The following is a 19,317-nucleotide window of genomic DNA, read 5'->3' on the forward strand; positions in this document are numbered from 1 at the left end:
ATATTGTTTTCAAGGACAAAGTAAAATTTTTCTGCAGATTAGCAGACAAGAAATAATCAATTGTAAATTAAACTTCTGTAAGATTTCAAATTTTTGAGAATTTTTTCTCACATAGTGGTAATTAGGGTAACTCCAAAGTTGTGAGTTATTCTACCTGAAATTGCTTTTCAGGAATCTGGAGCTGAGGCTACTTTTCTAATACAGGGTACTACCAGTGCTTAGAAGCTTTGAGAAGATGACAATGGAGAGCTCACACTATTATGGATTTTATTTATATGTAGAACAAGTTGATTTCTGTAAAGTTTATTTTCATACTTTGCCAGTTATGAAACTTAGCATTGTTTAGTGTCATCTCCAGCTGTAAAGGAAGAAATGCAAAGGCAACAGTTCTTACTAATCACATTTTTTCTGAGCAGTAGCCTCCTCCCCCCCCACCCCCACCCCCCCAACCGAATGATGCTTCTAATCTCTTCAACATTGACAGACAATAAATGAGTATTCTGTTTATGGATCAGAAATACAGAAATAAATGCTTACTAAGAAAATTACTACATCTATTATGCACACTTTAATTTTGATATTAAAAAGAAAAATTCATATTTTACAGAACATTTTAAAGTTTACTTTTTTAGAACAATGTCATTTTTTTTCTTTAAATATACATAACATTAAAAAAAAAGTGTTTTAAAGAAGCAAGTTGAATTTTGTCTTCAAATGACATCTCCAAAAGCTTTTTCACAGATTCCTTTTTTTTTTTCCCCCCCCATGGCAGTCAGGACTTGAAACCCTAGGCTGTGAAGATGACACTTTGCTTTAAAGCCTGCAAAGAAAATTCTCTAATAGCAACCCCTAGAGCCTCATTTATAAGTGTTGGTGACAGTAGGTCTAGAAGGAACTACCAGGTTGCATTTCCCAAACATATTTTAATAGTTTCAGAGACTTAAGCACCAAGAGGAGCGATGAGACAGAGCCAGAGTCAGCTAATTTAAATGAGGGAGAGAAAACAGGGTACACATGAATTGGGAGAAACACTCTTAAAACTAAAAATTGGCTTAGAAGATCAACAATACCTACATTTTCCACAGAGGAACTCTTGAAAATCAAAATAAAAAGCAAACTGCTAAAATCATGTTAATGTTGCATTGAAAATTTAGCTCTTATGCTTGTACTGTGTTACAGTCTGTAAAGTTGTTCTTGCAGTCTACTCGAAAAAAGACTGCCATGGACTCTGATACTAACTTTAAATAATTAAGTACTGTAAGACCAAGTTCCTGAAGAGTAAACAGATTTTCTTTTGTCAGACAGCATTAAATTTTCTTCAAGCACTACGTACCATTATAAGTATTATTGACCTGTTCTCCCTGCCCTCTCTCTTTAAGCTGTTGCTGTTCTTCCTCCTCTTCCTCCTCCTCCTCCTCTTCTTTATCCTCTTCCTCATCCTCCTCTTCCCCTTCATCATCACTCAAAGATCCCAGCACAGCTGCCATATTGAAGCCTTCAAGGATCTCCTGCAGTTGCCCACATCCCTCTTCTCCCAGGCAGTTACCATTGAGATCCAACTTCTCCAACTCTGCCTTATCTTCAATAGCTTCATCAACAGTCAGAGCAGCATCTCGTTTGATCTCACAGAAGGACAAATTCAGTTCCTTTAATTTATGAAGCCCTTCTTTAACAGCATCTGCAATAGCAACAGCACCCTCCTCATCATTTGTTTTTTGTTTAATTGCTAGATATGAAGAACTCCACTCAGCCTAATCAGTCAGTTTCTTGCTTAAATAAGTTAGCAAAGAATGATTTTTTTATGAAAATTTCTATTCTACAATCATATTTTTTTTCCATATCATAGCAATAAAATACTTTTAATATTTTGAAATTTTCTTTCATGATCCAACATACAAAGGGTAGTAAATAATATTCCAGTGTTTATTTCTAGGATCTAATAATATAATTAAATAGAACTAATTCCTAAGCACCAAAAATTTGTAAATTAAACAAAGGGGTTAATGCTTAATTCAAAGACTTACAAAGCTTTTTTTTTTTTTTTTTTTTAGGATAAAAGATCCTTTCACATTATATGTAAAGTTTAATAGAGGTTTAAAAAGTCTTTGCAGAAAAAAAAAAAAAAGATGTGGAACATAAAAAACAGCTAGCAAAATAGATCCTTTGGACCAAAACTTAGATGGAGAAAGAGGTCTTCATCTGCATAAAAATATACAAAAAGCTGAGTGCTTTGAAAGACAATAAAAACTCAATAAAAACAAAAGCTCTAGAATGTAAACATGAAGATTCCCTGTGCAATAAAATAGCTTCCTATATATAGAGTCTTCAAAATAGTTACTTGAATATGTTAAACCAGATAGCTGGACTAGACAAGATAATGAAACCAGATATGTAATAAAGTAATGGAATATGTTTTCATGTCACTGGGACAGGCAAATTTAAAGACTGAGTACGTGGCAGGGAACACTGCAACTTTTCCAAGTGTAACCTAAATAAAAATGCACTAGAAGCAAGACAGCATTAATTTTCACTATCATGGAAATATTTGAAATGCAACCAAGTATTCTCATCTATTGAATTAATCAGTTGACGGAACTATTTGATCACAAAACTGACGTAAGCAAACTAGTGGAGATACTACCAAATAAATAACTGTTAAACTTACAATAGCAGTAAGGACTGAGTCTGCAGAATGAAAAATGAGTGAAAGAACTAATGCTTTTGCTGCACCAAGCTTACTAAAAGAACATCAATGGACAATGAAAATTAGGAATGTAACTCACACATTGAGTGGAAGTGCAAATTAAAGGCATGCTGTGTTTCTTCCAGTCTTGAATTGCAATCAATTTAATTTTGCAAAACTGTACCCTTTTATACCCCTTTGGTTTTGAAAAGGGTGGTCTAAGGAGAAGAGTCAGTTTAAGCACCCAAGGAAAAAAAGACACTTCTGCCATCTGTGTAGGAAGTTATTGTAACAGCACAAGGTTAATCTGCTTTAGGGTGTTTGTTCCCCCCTCCCCAGTCCCCTTCTCTTTCTAGAGAGTATTTCAACTGCAGAGGTATACAAAGTGCTTTTTCTCACTGTGATTCTTAAACAACTTTATCTTCTTCAGCCACAGCCTGTAAACAACTTGGTTGGACATGGCCATTAATTTCAGGGTTTGTCTCAGGCAACATTTTCCTACTATATTTGTATCCTACTATGTACGTATACTACAGCAAACCTTGAATATCAAATGGCAAGACTCAAGTTTTAGCTTTAAGATCAGTTAATTTCCTATGTGAAGCTACACAGAAAAGTTCAGAAGACGTTGTTTAATTACCAACACAGAAATACCCAAGCCAGCATGAGATTTCCAGTGCTGAAAGTTCAAACATTAAGGAGCATACAAGAAAAGAAGTAAACAAAACACTTTTATTTTCTTAAAGATTAGACTATTTTCCATTTTCTGTATTAATTGCCTTCCCCTCTCATACCACATCTAGCAAATACTTTGTTGCTAGTTACTAATGAGAAGGTGAGAAAGCAAGCTGTTGCAAGAGCTCCCTGGCAGAAAGAAGCTTCTCTAAGTGCTCCACCATGAAATCTGCACTTGTCTCATTAATGACACTAACTCATCATTAGCACCAGATATTAAACATATTCTTCCATGAGTTCTGTTACTGTCATTCAACTAGTCACATTTCAGGATATTCAACCTATTTTCCTATTTTTCCATAAATACCTCCCCACATCAGGAGTTTCAGCTTATTCTACCACCAAGTTTAAAAAAATAGCTAAAAGCTGTAGTGAAGTTAAGAAACACATTGAAAATCTGAGGTTATAATTTCTTCACATAACCATAACTTAAAGTAAATATTTTCTTTGGTGCTAATCTTAACCTGAATCATATTTCTAGTTTTACAGGCAATGCTAATAAAAGTTGTAATATCTGAATAACCAATAAATTTAGGGTAAGAGATGACACATGGCACCTATACCATGGCCATCTCAAACCTAAGCATCTAAGCACAAACTAACAAACCAGCTAATCTGAAGCTTAAATTATTCACCTAAATTTCACTGAATGTAATTGCATCTCATTTCAAGAGACAGATTTCAGATATCAAATGCCCTTAGATTATAAACTCAATTCTGTAAGTATCTACATTTGTGCCATTGAAAGCATTTCCACGTGGTAAATGTTACTTACTCCCTCACACATCTTAAGCATTCCACTCTGCGAAGCATAAAAATAGGAACTCAACCCTTGTAATGATGAAACGGATTGATCTGAGCCTCTTTACAAATAAGCAGAAAAAAAATCAACATCTTCATCCAATACATAAAAATTATACTAACATGTTCTAGACTGTATTGTTGTCCTCAAAATTTTACATAATACAAAGTAGAAGATAAGTCAAAATGCAATTATGAACAATTATGAGCAGCGATATTTAAAATCAATTGTCGCTTCATCATAATTTACATCTTTCACAAAGTTAGGCATGCTTTAGTACTTTGCTAGTTTCACACCTGGCAGTTAGCTGAGTGTTAGTTCACAAGTACAATGTCTGATATTGAGACCATATGTTTTAGAACTGTCAGATCTAAAAAGACATACATTTGAGAGATTAGAACAGAAGTGCTTATTATATTCTTAATTTTAAAAAGTTTTAGTTATTGTCCTCGCTACCATGGCTGTTTTCACATTTTTTTCCCTGCTGGAAAATGTTATTAGCTTCACGGGACAGCCATCAGATTGTGTAGAGTTATGACCTGCATATAACAACCCATTAAACCTCATTTTACCCTGTATTGAATACAGGGACTTGTATTTGTCTAATTCTTTCCTTTTGTACATTAACCCTATGTTTCCTGAAAACAAGAGATCAAGAATCCACAACTTTGCTTTGTATATTTTACTCTACTGGTGATCTCTATAGAGGCAAGATTTATATCAAATCTACTCACTGATGGTAACAGAGAAGGTATGCCATAAGATTTTTTATTTATATATATATTTTATTTTTTTTTTAGAAACAAAGATACAAAAAACATCAAGGAAGTACATAAGTGAAGAGGAAAGTAAAAAGCAAAAGCTGTATCATCAGCGAAGCAAAGAGTCATTAAGTATAGGAGAGGATATTTGTCCACTAAAAAAGCATCTCTAAGTGAATGAAACAATGCTTTTAAATGAAAAGAGTTTAAGGGAAGGAAAAAAGTTTTAGATGCTGCTTTAAAAGGGAAAAGTCTATGAAACTTATATTAGAGACTACTTAGTGGAGTAGATTAAGTAACACGATGCAAGAAGCATAAAGGAAGACGGCATCTATTGAGGCTTCATCAGAGAAAACATACAGAAGGTTAGCTTGATTTAAGGGAAGCCTCTATGATTTAGCCTTGGTTTAAACATATTCAGTAGCTTTGATTTTAATTTTGGTTTATGTCATCTCTGTATATTGCTAGCTGCTTTACTCCAATTCAATGTTTTGCATAACTGGAGTAGTCCCACGTACCTACTGAGCTCTCCTTTTATAAGGTAGGAAGGATACCACCTACTGTGCTCTAAGTATCTTAGCTAACACAGCTGAAAAGCACAAGCACAGACACTACCTTCTTTCTGTTCCACTTCAGTGGAATTTAAGAATTAGTTAAATGTTAATATTATGGAATATAGTAACCATCCTCCTCTTTCTGGACCCCTTCCTTCCCCTTTATAAAAGCTCTATTGATTTATGGGCTAACTTCCTGTACAAGGTGCACCTTTTGTCTAAGTTGTTAACTGCTTGATGTCAACATAATCTGTACTTTTGAACATAAGAGTCTGAGCAACTGCTAATTTCTATAGACTACTTATAGGTCAGTTCTCCCCCTCCATCATACATAAACATGCTGAAAACAAAAAACTATTTTCATGAGACTCCTAGATACCCTGGAGTTGGACTTGATGATTCTTGTGGGTCCCTTCCAACTCAGATATTCTAAGATACAGTATTGTTTCTCTACAGACTAGAAAATCTATATCTTAACAGTTTCATAAAATAAAAATGTTCTATGAATAAGATGAGATTTCCCCAAAGCTAGCTGAAGTATCTGCTGTCTCTTTTACAGAGAATATGATTTAAATGTATTGCAGTTAGATTTTGAAACGACAATGGAGTGAAAATGTCTTTTAGTGCAGGCTTCATCCTTATGATTCTTCCAAACTTTTTCTTCACAAAAATGTTTTCACTAGGGCATCTACATTGGATATTATTCCCACTGATCTCAGAAAAGCTCTTGCATTTAGAAGGTATGGAAGTGCTTACAGGCTTTGTTGAATGGAGGCATTAAAGGCTCAGAGTAGCAACAACATGGTAACTAACAGCAACAGAAGCTTTTTAATCCTGCAAGTTTCCATTGGTTTAAATGCAGAGATGGAGAGAACTTGATTCTGTAGTTCCAGGAAGAAATTATTGCAAACAATAAGAAACAAAATTAGATGTTTTATAAAATGAAAAGCACCTTCATTGTCATCATAGTAAAAATAAAAATGCTTTAACTTAATGTTTCAAGTCACCCTCCTGAAAGAGTAAAAATTTTTACTGTTATACTAAAAAAAAAAAAGTTTCAGAAAAAAAGTCAATATTAGTCTATAGATGTAGCTAAGCCAACCAGTATATATTTTGAAATAATCACTGAGCCATGAAATTAACAATTGATCCAGTACTTTGGACATTTTATCTTCCTAATTTCAAGATTTTTTATTTTTTATTTTTAATAAAGCTTCATCAATAGAACAATCCAAATCAGCAGAGAAAGGAGACCAAAATTTGACAACATTCAAAAGTAATTATTACCAAGGAAAAATAACGTTAGATTTCTTTTATCTGAGCAGCAATTGGCTCCGTTACAATTTCCATGTGGGAGTTTAAAAAGAAAAACCTTTCTGGTGATGACAGAACTTCTGTTAACAACACTATATAAACTTCAAGAATTTATCTGGACTATGTGAAAGGAGTAGACAGAAAAATTAAAAAAAAAAAGCTATTCAACAGTACTTTTGTATGTTTTTAAGGAAGAATAAAGTGAGTACAGTTGTTAATTACAGCCATGTATCTATTTTGTTCAGACAATCAATATTTTTAGCATGATGGTATGTTCACAGTAGGCACACTATCATAAAAAATCTGTTGTTGCAATTCTCCTACACAACTGGAGAGAGATATAAAAAATGAATCATTATACCACTCTGCTTAACTGCAGCCTCTAACATAACTAAATTGATACCTCAAGCTTTGTCCAAATAGTGGGACCGACTTTATAACACAGAGGAGCTGGCAACTAGCTGAAACCTGTCCAGATAGTTGCCAGCACCTCCAGATAAAATCTCAGCTTCTATGTAAAACATGACCTTATCAGTTTTGCGCTATGCAAAAGCACACTGCATAGCTGCACTTGTGTTTTAATCATTTTGCTTCCTGTGAATGGTGTCTTATGCATCAGAAGCTTGTGTGTGTGTAGATTCTCTCCTTAAAACACTTGAATATTTACTAGACCTTTTGTGCCTGTAAGGTATCTTTCATCCAGCCACACTAGAAATTACAAGTATATTGTTTACAACACACGAGAGCTTGCCCTGACTGGTATTCTGTCTGTCCTGCTCGTAGCTGCAATTTGTCATTAGTGTGTGTGTGTATTGGGGGGGGGGGGGGGGGGGGGGGGGGGGGAAGGAGGGGATATGTGCACAGAGGTGAACACAAAGATCCTGTCCTTTAACTGCCAATGGTTCTAATGCTGATGTAAGAAAACTCTTCTCTCATTTCGTTTTCAGATGAGAAAAAAACAAAACCAAACTGATTTCCCCTCTAGCTGCTATTGTAATACACCTCCTTTGTTAAGGTGTTTGTTAATGACTACATCTCCAACTTTTAATTGTGGTAGGCAGTAAAAAATTATATTTATTAGCTTATAAAGGCTAACCTACATAAGATTGAGCTATTTTAGTCTGATTTCCAAACCTAAACAAGAGATTTCATTATCAGACTTCAGGTTAGGGCTATGTACATCAGGGTAACCTCATTTTGACTAAGATTTTGTGGGATTGTCAGAGCAGTAGCGTGATGGTGCTAGGCAGATCCATTACAACAAAAGGCTCAGTGGTATATATGTTATATAACAACGTTATTTTAATAGTTGCTGTCATATGATAGGAAACTCTCCCTTTATCACATCAGTCTATTTTAAGACATTGTTTCCACTTGAAATGATATTGAGAAAGACTATACTTGCCTAAGGTAATATGAATTTATTATCTCACAGTAGCATGAAGAGAAATGGATGGCACCTTTGAGAGAAATACTCCTCTGCAACTAGATGGTATAAACAAGAGATGCAAAACCAATGAGCTGCAGAATTCTAAGAGAACAGTGTGTAAAAATTCAAAGTAAAGAGCCAAATAGGTTAGGTTTGAAGCAGGGTGGGGGGGGAGAGTCAGGGAGACCAAAGGAGGAAGGGTATACAAGTAGTAGGGTCTTCAAAGAGAGTAGAGCTCAGTAAATCCAGAATAAAAACAGTCTCCAAGAATAAAGTTTTTAAATAAAAAGATATATGGCCTGCAAAATTAATACCAAATAGAGAAAGGAACATGTACACAGATCATTTGTTTTTCAGAAACTATAACAGAGGATCTCCCAGTTTTGCACAGGTATCTTTACTTCATGTGAAGAAAAATGCTACATGTTTTAGAAAAGGAGAAATAACAGTATGCAGTCATTCTCTCTTCACATTTCTCTAATTTTGCAGAATTTACTGAAGATTACAACAGGATTAAGGAGAGGAAAACAAGACTGGGAGAGGTTAGACTCAGAATACTTGACAGCTTGATAATTAGGACAATTCCTTGGGTATTTGCACAACATAAACCCAAGAGACAAGAATTTGAAACACATCCTGAGTGCTTAACAACTACTATCATAATTAATAAAGAAAATTGGCCAGCATTTATGTATTTTATTTTTGATCTTCATATGATGCATTTTTGGGGAAAGTGTTGCTTTATTTTAGTCCCTCAAAATCTGCAGTAAAAGTTTTTGCCATTAAACAACTTTGGCTGATGTTTTTGATTCTTTAGATGTTGAACTTAAACAATTATAAAGCCTTCCTCCCTGTCTAAGCTTCCTGAATTAGTTGAATTAGCCATGATTTTAGTTAAAAACAAAAAAAAAAACTACAGCATGGAAAACGGATATCCAGTCCCCAATTCATATTGTCCCCCAAAAATAGAACACAGCTTCTTCTAAAGTGAAATTAAAAAAACAAAAACCTAGAAAACAAGCAAATATTTACTTAGAGTCTCAGTGGAAATGAAACAAGAACAGGCAGCTTGACTCTCAAGTCTGAACTTAGTTCTAACATGTATATGAGCAATTTTCTACTGCAATGAGATCTCTTCAACTCTAGTCTTTAATCTGTGGTCATCTCTGAAATGCATCCTTTGAGACAATCTAAGGAAATACCTCAGAAAAGGACTGAATATTATCATCCCCTGATTTAAACAGCAACCAATTTCACTGGAGGCCAACAATACTAATAACATGTCCATATCATTGTAAAGATACTATGACTTGATATTCTATATGTCCATCAAAGATTTCTTTCTTCATCCATTTTTTACCTTTTGCAACCTCACAGGTAGTGCTCATAGGTAGACAAAAACTGTAATGTCATTTGAATAATACTAGGGAAAAACCCCACAATCTTCACTTTGTGTTAGTAAAAGCTCATATCAATTATTATTTATAAGATTAACTACAGCAGGTTCTACTTTTAATCTGTTTTGCAGATTGGATCAGCTTGGATCTCCTGCAGAACGGGAACTACTGAATCTCAGCTACAAGTACTTGGGGGTGGTCTCTTCACTTGTAACTGTGGTTAAATCAGAAGTTATGATCTGGGAGGAAAAAAAAAAAAACTTTTTAGGTCATGTCTATTGCTTTGTGTGTGTGTGTGTGTGTGTGTGAGTGCGCTTTTGTTTTTATATATAAGCTGGAAACATCCAATTTCAACAATCTTCTGATAAAACAGATATGTTTCCATTATAAACTTTCAAAGGGCTTCCTGAGGAGGCCTGAGTTTATGGGGCATGCTACAATGAGAACATCACAGTCCAAAAATCCAGGAACACTCCAGCAAATCAACATGACAATTCATAACTGCTGACTGATGGAAAGCAGGAAATCATCTTATTTTAAAATATGCAATATATGAGCTAAGTGAGTTCTAGAGAAGGGTACATGCAGGTATAAGACTTCTGAAGAGAATATATGCTGTTATAGGCAAAGAAGAACTAAAAATTCAAGTTAAAACATAGTGATGTTCTTTTAACACTTCAAATAATCATCTCATCTGTTGGAAGGCAGCAATTCTTGGACACCAATATTAAGATAAGGAAACGAAGGCCGAGGTAACAGCTATCCTACTCAAGCTATTTGCATATAGCATGGATCTGTTCTAAGGCCACATTCAAACACTGATTAGAGGAAAAAACTATTGGACTTTAGGTTCATCTAAGATTTTCATAGATCACCATAAAGTAACAGCAGTATTTAAATTGACCACACAATGTAAATTTAGTTCTGAAGTATTTATGAAAGATGAATGAAAACAGTTGAAGTGTAATGAAGCAATTGTTCCAACTTGAATGCCAATTTCTAGAAAGATATCGGAGAGCTACCACCAAAAACAAAACAACAACAACAAAAAAAAAATCACACAAAAATGCATGGTGAACTACAACTTTCTCTAATCACAGATGTCAGACATCCACAAACTGTATTTCATGTGATTCTGTGGTCTTCCACATAAACATCACAAAAAAGCCACAAGTACAAAAGAATGTTACTAAACTCAAAAAATAACATATTCCAAGGAAATATAACAAGGGTTGGTTTTGAAATCTTATGACCTTCCAACCAGTGCATTCATGATATTTTAAAAAGGAACATTTTGTAAAGATGTCAAGCTACTTTCTTTCTAAATGTTATTAAATAAGTTAGAATAAAATGTTGTATACTAAGATTTTCATATTTTTCTTCACTATGTCATCTTTTCGATCACAATCTAGTTAAAAAAAGGTAGCCTTCTACATTATTAAAGATTTTTATATTCCTTTTGTCCTATTCAATATATTCAGATTCTGTTCAAGAAGACTCAAGTGAAAAAGCAGCTACTAAATATGATTACACTACTGTTGTACCGTTTTTATTTAGCAGACTCATGTTACAAGTTTTTTGTTTTAAATAAAACCTTTAAAAAAACACTACTATGCTTTTCCTACTTTTGGAAGCTGCATTAACCAAGTCACATAATGAGATGGTTTCTGTAGATATTATGTGGATGTTGTAATCCAAAAAGAAAGCTAACAGCACCTTATAATTCTGCCACTATTATTCCAGACTCTGGTATTATTTCGTGGGTGTAATTTATATTTATATATTTATATGGGTGTAATAATATTAAAGTCAATAATTTACTGCCTTTTTTCTAAAAATTTCTACGGACACTGACAAAAATATTAAATATATTGGATTAACTCATCTATGATGTATTATAAATATAGATAGTTCTCTAGCCACAGAACTTATGAAATGTAATTCTTGCATATTAGTATCCATAATGTGTCCAAAAATATAGTGAAACAGGCCAAGACTTACTGAAATTAATTTCTCTCTAATCAATGCTGCATTGCTCACACTGTATTCAGAACACTACAAATCTGAATCAAATCGTTTGCAAAGACTTACCATAATGGCTGTTTGCCTTAAAAACCATAGGCATTCCTTGGTAAACAAAAAATAAATGTCTTAATGGCTGTATGACAAGTCAAGGAGCTCATACCAAATACCCATTCACAGTATTATTTGGTTTTCATTCTTCCACTTGTTTGTAGATCTAGACAAGTCACAAATAGCTTGGCTCCTTGTGTTTTCAGTGCCCTTGAGCTTCTCCTGCTGCTGCTGCTACCCCTGCAGCACCTTCTGTCAACCTCCTCTGGGTGCTCCAGCTGTTGTCTATTGCCAGCAGCCACATACTTCTTCATCATTTCTTTCCTTTCTGGTCCTACTCAAGTTCCTTCTAGGTTACTCTACCTCCCATAACCTCAGAGTCTTTCAGCTCTTTTTGCTGTTGTTCTCTAGGTTTAACTTCATAATAACCTGAGGCCTACAGCTGCTCCTCATTAATATCCTCATACTCATTCCCTTTCCATTTCCTGTCATCATTCCTACTCATTTTCAGAAAGGGAAAAACGTGATATTATTCATTGTTCCAGCGGTTCCTTTGAGAAATGAATAGAGAAATCTATCTCAAAATCCCTGAATCAGACTTTGAATTCTGCAGAAACACTGAAAACACATTTGCTAAGAACTTACAGGTTCAACTTGAGTAGAACGCTTTTCTCTATGCTACACTCTTCTAGAGGGCTCACTCTGCATCATAGTACCTCTTACATGCAGAATAAAAAGGTACCATATCTAATGAGTTGTTCACCAATTTTACTGATGTTTTTCCAAATTCCTTGTATTCTCAGACTGAAAAAAATAATCATTTTGTATCAATAATTTCAAAGAATAAAAACTATACAAAAAAGCAAAATTTAACCAACTCAGACTACCTTGTAGGTTGACATAAAAACAAAATCCAAAAGAATTTATGCTTCTAAGTATTTCACAGGGTAAGGAGAGAAAGACTTAGCTTTTCTTTTTGTATTGTTAACTGCAGTCTCCCAACCCAGACTACTTAACAGCAAGGCAAGGCAGGCTTTTCTCTTGGGACATCATTGTTGCATATACGTTCCAGATAAGGCAAAAGAACAAGTTGTTTGGAAGTCTACTGCTCCTTCCCCTTCAAAACATAATAAAACAGCCTAGAAAAAGAGATACTGAAATCTTTACACTTAAAGGATGTTCTTAATTTTCATTTAAGATATGTGTAGTCAGGATTAATGCAACAAGATTGGTTTAGAAGCCCAAAAAGCATTAAATATTCAAACATCTAAAAAGCTTTAAGCAAGTTTTGGATTTCTAAATTACTCATATATATGAGTTTTCTGAGCCAGAAGTAAACAGTTTCACAATGTGTTTTTGAATATAGAATTTTAATCTTCTCCATCATGCATACAAACAAAAATCCTTAAAGCTTTTAGATCGTTTTACTAATACTTCACACCAATACTTTCCATTAGGTTCTACTGAGAGAGACTATGACAACTGAAGTTTCAAATAAGAAGGCAAATAAAATCTGTTACTATCCAAAGGGAAAAAAAAGTAGCTAAAATGAGCAGCCTTAAAGCTCAAGAGAAAGAATAAATTATCCTCTTCTTAAACTGGCAAACAACATACATCACTGTAGTGTCTATCTAATCTCCTTCTGAAGTCTATTTAGTTATTTGTTCAGTCACAGCCAGCACATGTGTAAAATTTGTATTAATTAAAAAACCTTTAAGACATTTTTCTATTTCTAGGTTTACAGACCCCATGTTCATCATCCAACACGATTAAGAAGCAGCAGCTCACTAAATCACCACAGAAAAAGAAGAGTAGAAACATTCATTTCAAAACTTCTGACAGTACAAAACCGTTTAGAAAAATCATAGCTAGTACTCACTGACACTACCTTTGTGAGCTCACCCTCAGCTCATAAGACTCAGACCCTAAAAAAATGGAAATCAGATCAATTTTCCAAATACACAGAGATGAATTTCAGAAATAAATGCAGAGACTTCAGTTAAACTTCACACATATTTTGTTCCTAGTATTCGCTATGAACTGAGGTTAAAATTTTATCTTTGTAAGACTATGTGCAAGTACCAGAACATCCACCCATTAACATTGGATCACCCTGTACATACTGCCAGGGTATATGTATATAATTTGTAGTATAACCAACTACAGTAAAGTCAAGCCACCTTACATTTGTGTCCTTGTCCTCCTACTAGCTTCTGAAATTGTGGACAAACTCGGTATTAGATTTTTAAACTAGTCTCATCATTTCAATACTGTATATTAAACTTGGCTCATAATCTACCACATATGTAATAGAGCTCATAGTAGTTTTTAATTCTTCTGGTTTTGACACAAGGAGTCAAATTTTGGCATCATTCTACAACAAATAACACATTACATTGTTGAAATTTCAACTATTGCATGTAAGGCTCTGACAACTTACAAAATAGCTCATAATGCAAATTTCTAGTCAATGAAAAATGCTTTAAGTAAATTGATTCTGGGTATAGGATCCTTACTTAAATCCCCATGCCTTTACTTTTTAACTACATTTTCCAAAAAATTGTGCTGGCAGCTTTGCAGTTGAATGTGTTTAACTAGCTTGTGAGTAACACATGAACATAACTAAGACATAAGAGCTATGTAATTAGGTTGCATCAATATTTTTCAGCAGAACTGTAAAATACCTACAGCCAGCTGAAAATAGTTTTAATTAGGACAGCACATGCATCACAATGCCATAAAATGCCAGAACTGTTGTTTTACTTGAGCAAGTTCAATTAAAAACAAAACAAATACACACATCCTTACCGGAATAGCTGTTACCTCTCTCATACACCAAACAGCAGATACTGAAATCTAGCTTGTTTTCCCTTAAGTAACTTACTCATTCAACTTGTTTAATGCCACTGAGACCATAAGCATTTTCAATTTAAGTAATATAGCATATCAATTCTTGAAGTTACTTGAAGTTTGAGTCATCCCAAGTCAAATTCCTGAATTATGCTGGGTCTAATTCAAAGCCAGTACTACAAGTGCCTGCCCACAGATGTTTTTGCCCACAATGATTGTTAAATTACAGGTGGAAATCATAAAAGATATCAGGTTAGAGAGATCTTTTATCAGATATGTATGCACGGCAGTAAGAAGGAATTAATCTCACAAATGGAAAAGCTGGTCCAAGTGTTTCCACAGAACAGAACAAAACTTAAAGAATAAAGTTAAAGATGAACACACTTGGTGTGGAGTTGGTAGAAGGGTAAAGGGGAGAGAGATCAGATGTTAGTGGCAAATTAAGAGAAAATAGAAACTAACATGACACTGGGGAAGCAGCTCTCCTCTGCTCTTCCAGGTGGTCCTGGGCTTGTTTACTGATTGTCTTCTTAAAGAGTTATTCCAACCACCTCTCAGAATAGAAAAATAATAATAATTAAAAAGCTTTTTCTCCTAATAATCCCTACCAGTAGTAATTTAATAAAATTCAAAGCCGTGTCAGGGCTGAACAGCCATTAAATGCAAGGAAAACAGCAGATTTCTAGTAGACGATACCTCATATTAGAGAGCAGTGTTTAGAGCAGCAAAAATGCATACACTTGTTCAAAATATAGATGATAATATAAATACAAGAGGAAATAAAAATATTATAAGAATTCAGGAATGTGGATAAGAAATATGAGTAGAAATAAAAGCGTAAGGATATAATGCCCTTCATCTTACTAAACCATGGAGCAACACAGCGAAAGGAAGTTACGACCTTCTCACTTTGTTCTCTTTTTCCTGACATTTCTTCTGCCAAAGAGCATTATGTGGCTGTAAGATGTATTCCCCCATTAGATACTCTGCAGAACAGAGGTGCAGAAAAAAGATTTAGGCCATCACTGCAGTTCACTTTCCTGTGTCCTGATGGTTTTTGTTTTTGTTGTTTTAATAAAAAGGAAGCTTGTTTTCCATTTCAAATACAAGCCCGTCAGAATTTTTCTCTTATTTTCTCTTTGTAACCCAATATGCAACAGACCTACTGTTTTCATTGTAAATTTATTTTATGCAAGTAAAATGAAGAGAAATTGGGTGCCAGAAGACTTTTTCTATTCCTCCTGCCTGACAGTAGCCTTCTAGTTCCTACTTGCCTAATAAATCCAATGGGGATTACAAATAGAACTGAGAAAATCTAGGTTCCTCATGTAAATTTGAACACCTAATATTTACCTTAGTCTTGTCATACTCACTTCTATTAGTCTTGCACTAAATTAAGCTACTGATAGCAACAAATAAAGTTGGAAGAAAACAATAAAAAGATAGAACAGAACTAAAACTAGTTTTCTATTTCCCAGGTCCCTAAAAGGACCAAGAATCAGAGATGCTCATCTCCAAGGTTAATCATTTCTGTGTATTTACCTATGATCACTTGATAATTTCAGCAGTAGAAACAGATGCTCACAGAACTAGGTGAATTTTGCATGTCACAAGCTCAATCTGATGAGACCAAATCCTTTTTGGATCTGACCCACTATGCCATTACATTCCCAAAATACTGAAAGTAGACATCCTTCCTCTCAAGCCCTCCCACCCCCAACCCCAGGGTATCAGTGTTTAACAGTAAGCTCTAAATATGTTTACTTCATAAAAGCCAGTAGAAGGCTTACAAAAACAATTTCAACATGCTCTTTTGTAGTATTTACGAACCCACTCAAAAAAAGAGGTGATTGAAATGAATGTGGTTGTCTAAGACATCACTCAGGAGAACAGTGAATAAACCTGAATCATTCTGAATTACTTGAGTAAAAATGGCAATAAAAACAAGATAGATTTTTGCAACTGTGTTGTATTTTATATAATACTGCACTTTAAAGCTCTGGAATGGTTGTGCTGAATTTATCTATGCTTGGCAAGATGATTTATGATTTTATATCATTATAAATAGTTCAAAATTTGAATACATTTGTACTGGGTAGAATTAAAACTTGTGAGTTCTAGTAGCGTAAACAAAATTGAATAATGGTTTAGCAGTTTTTAATGTACCAGATAAGATTATCCGAAATATGGGGAAAGACTTTTATTTTCAAGTATATCCTAAGAACACAATCAGAGTATCAAATATGAATCAATACATCTGGCCCCCTATAAATTCTTAGTAGCAGGATAACTGCTTTCTGAAAACATTCTGGTAAAATACTTCCAGAACCCCTATCTTCTGTGTTCCCTCCTGTCCTTTTCTCACTAGTTCCCCAAGGTTTAGCAGTCTGATAGTGTGTGTGTGTAATAAAAGATGTCATCTCTTCCCTTCCTTAAAGGAGACATCTGTGAGCCAGGTACGTAAGTCTGTGTGCCCAATATATTGCTGTCCCAGACATTCCAACTTTCAACTTCCAGAGGTGTCTAGAAAGCTGAATATTCATCCATCAATTTTATCACAAATTCCTACGGTTGTAGTCAGCACTAGGCAGCAGTTTAAGATATTATTCTTAACTGGGGGTGGGGAGATATATATATAAATGGTTTTCTTGTTTGTTTCTGGCTTAAAATTTGATCTGTTTTAATGAGACAAAATTGACCAATAATACCATTGGTATATTACCTTAAAGACAATTTCTTCCTTGTTCATAAAGTCTATATGCAAAAATTGCTTTTCCTGTCCAATATTAATATCAGTCATGTGATCTGCCTTAAAAAGTTCATACTTCCAGTTGATATCTTCTCAAATGGTTAACTAGTCACTGAGCACTCAGAAGACAGACAGAACTGTAATTGTGTAACACAAATGTATTTAAACTTCAATTTACTATAGATGTTGAATTATTTATCAGGAAGTTTTAAAATTTCAAAGAACTAATAAATTCAACTGATTAAGCATCAGCTATTAAAATGTGATTACGCCATGACTCAACACAACATTATATGTCTCATCCACACTATATATTTCTTGTTGAACTTTACTTTTTGCTAGTGAACTAAAACTGAAAGTAATCAATTGTTTTCTGTATCTTGTGCCTTCGTGCACACCACTGGAACTTCTAGGATATAGAACCACAATCAGGTCAAATAAAGTTGCACCTAAACCAACATTTACACAAAGATGTATTGCACAACACTTGAAATGCAGTAAAAACAACCTAAGCCAAGCTATCAGCTAGAAGGTTTAATTCTTCCTCACATTCCTCAAATCCCACACGCTTTTCCTGAAAGATTCTTTTAAGCTTAAAAACTGGTGGAATACTGCTGCTCAGCACAGTTCTTGATGTTAAGATTAAGGAATAGCTTGATGTATTTCATCATTTGTCTAAAAATTTGTATCATATCAAAACTTTGTCAAGAGGAAGACCAAACATGAGGAAAAATTAAAAAGTACATTTTAGACGTTACATGAGTTTTCCCAAACTAGCACGGAATAGGGAAAAAAAATTATCTTCTCTCCTGAAAAAAGTGATTTAGTAGATTATGCACGTGGCCAGGAGTCAACTACGTGTATCTGCATAAAATGACAGTCTCCATTTATTTTATTGAACTATATACCACAGAAAGATTGCAATAGGTTACACTGATGAAGCTTGTACCAGACTTGAGAAACCATTCTGGATTTTGATGGATTGTAAGGGTCATCTTTAAGTAGCTAGATAGATACAACTTAAAATAGCATTGTCTTCTCTTTCTGTATATCTACAACATCAGGCTGGATAAGCCTTGGTGGCAAACATTTCCATTTTTAATCTTCATTGGAGCAAGCTATAAAATCTCTAGTAAGAGATTTGACCTAGCCTTGTAGCAGCAAATCAGGGCAAAGGCAATACAGAGAAAACATGACATTGTCAGACTGACATACAAGCTGCATTTAATAACCCACATTATAGAGAAGTTCATCATGCTGTTGCTAGTCGCTTCAGATTATTTTGATGAATCTGAATAAAAGTAAATGCAAATACACTTATAGCTCTCCCATTTACTATAGCACAACTTATTGTATCCATAGTTGGTTCCAGGGGCAGTTATCAACAATAGGAAATATGTATCCTAGCCAGAAAGGTCAGGTTGGAGTTGGTAAGAAAACAATTCTCTTGGCTTCACTACAGACTATGGTAGGCACAAGAGTAGAATTTATATGAGCACTGCTACAAGCAATGACAGCATGAAGGGTTTCATCATGAATAAAATTGCTTGTATAAATCCCATGGCAAAACAAACTTTCCTTTCAGGAATTAGCACCCCTGAACTTATTGATTTGTTTAGAATTATGTTCTGTTTAATTCAAAGTAATAGTTCTAATAACCATACACAAAATAGATATGATTCTCTTTTCAACTCTTCTCACAGTTCCCTTCTGTGCTCCATTAAAGCAACATGAAATATGAGATATTCCATAAAAATTTATAAACATATCTGCAAGACACTTATGGTTTACTTCTTGTCTGTTTCTAGAATAACTTGTGCTTATGTCTTTAGGTCATCTCACCAATATCTCAGTAATGTCATGTATATCCTAAACACCATCACACTGCTGAGAACAAGGAACATCCTCCTGCAGATCTCCATCCCTTTAGAAGGAGCACACTAATCAGCACATTACAAACCTGATAAAAC

At 34.4% G+C, this 19,317-nt stretch overlaps 1 protein-coding gene across 1 annotated transcript; it reads right to left on the reverse strand.

Moving 5' to 3' along the window:
* Nucleotides 1-257: 257 nt before the first annotated feature.
* Nucleotides 258-17,398, reverse strand: LOC121069289 (ran GTPase-activating protein 1-like). Its single transcript, XM_040555345.1, has 3 exons — nt 17,321-17,398; nt 1,334-1,751; nt 258-358 (listed from the first exon to the last, which is right to left on the reverse strand). The coding sequence occupies exons 1-3, from the start codon at nt 17,396-17,398 to the stop codon at nt 333-335; spliced, it is 522 nt and encodes a 173-aa protein (XP_040411279.1). The 3' UTR covers nt 258-332.
* Between the last annotated feature and the right edge of the window lie 1,919 nt (nt 17,399-19,317).

The sequence above is a fragment of the Cygnus olor genome, chromosome 4 (genome assembly GCF_009769625.2).
Source record: "Cygnus olor isolate bCygOlo1 chromosome 4, bCygOlo1.pri.v2, whole genome shotgun sequence".
NCBI lineage: Eukaryota > Metazoa > Chordata > Aves > Anseriformes > Anatidae > Cygnus > Cygnus olor.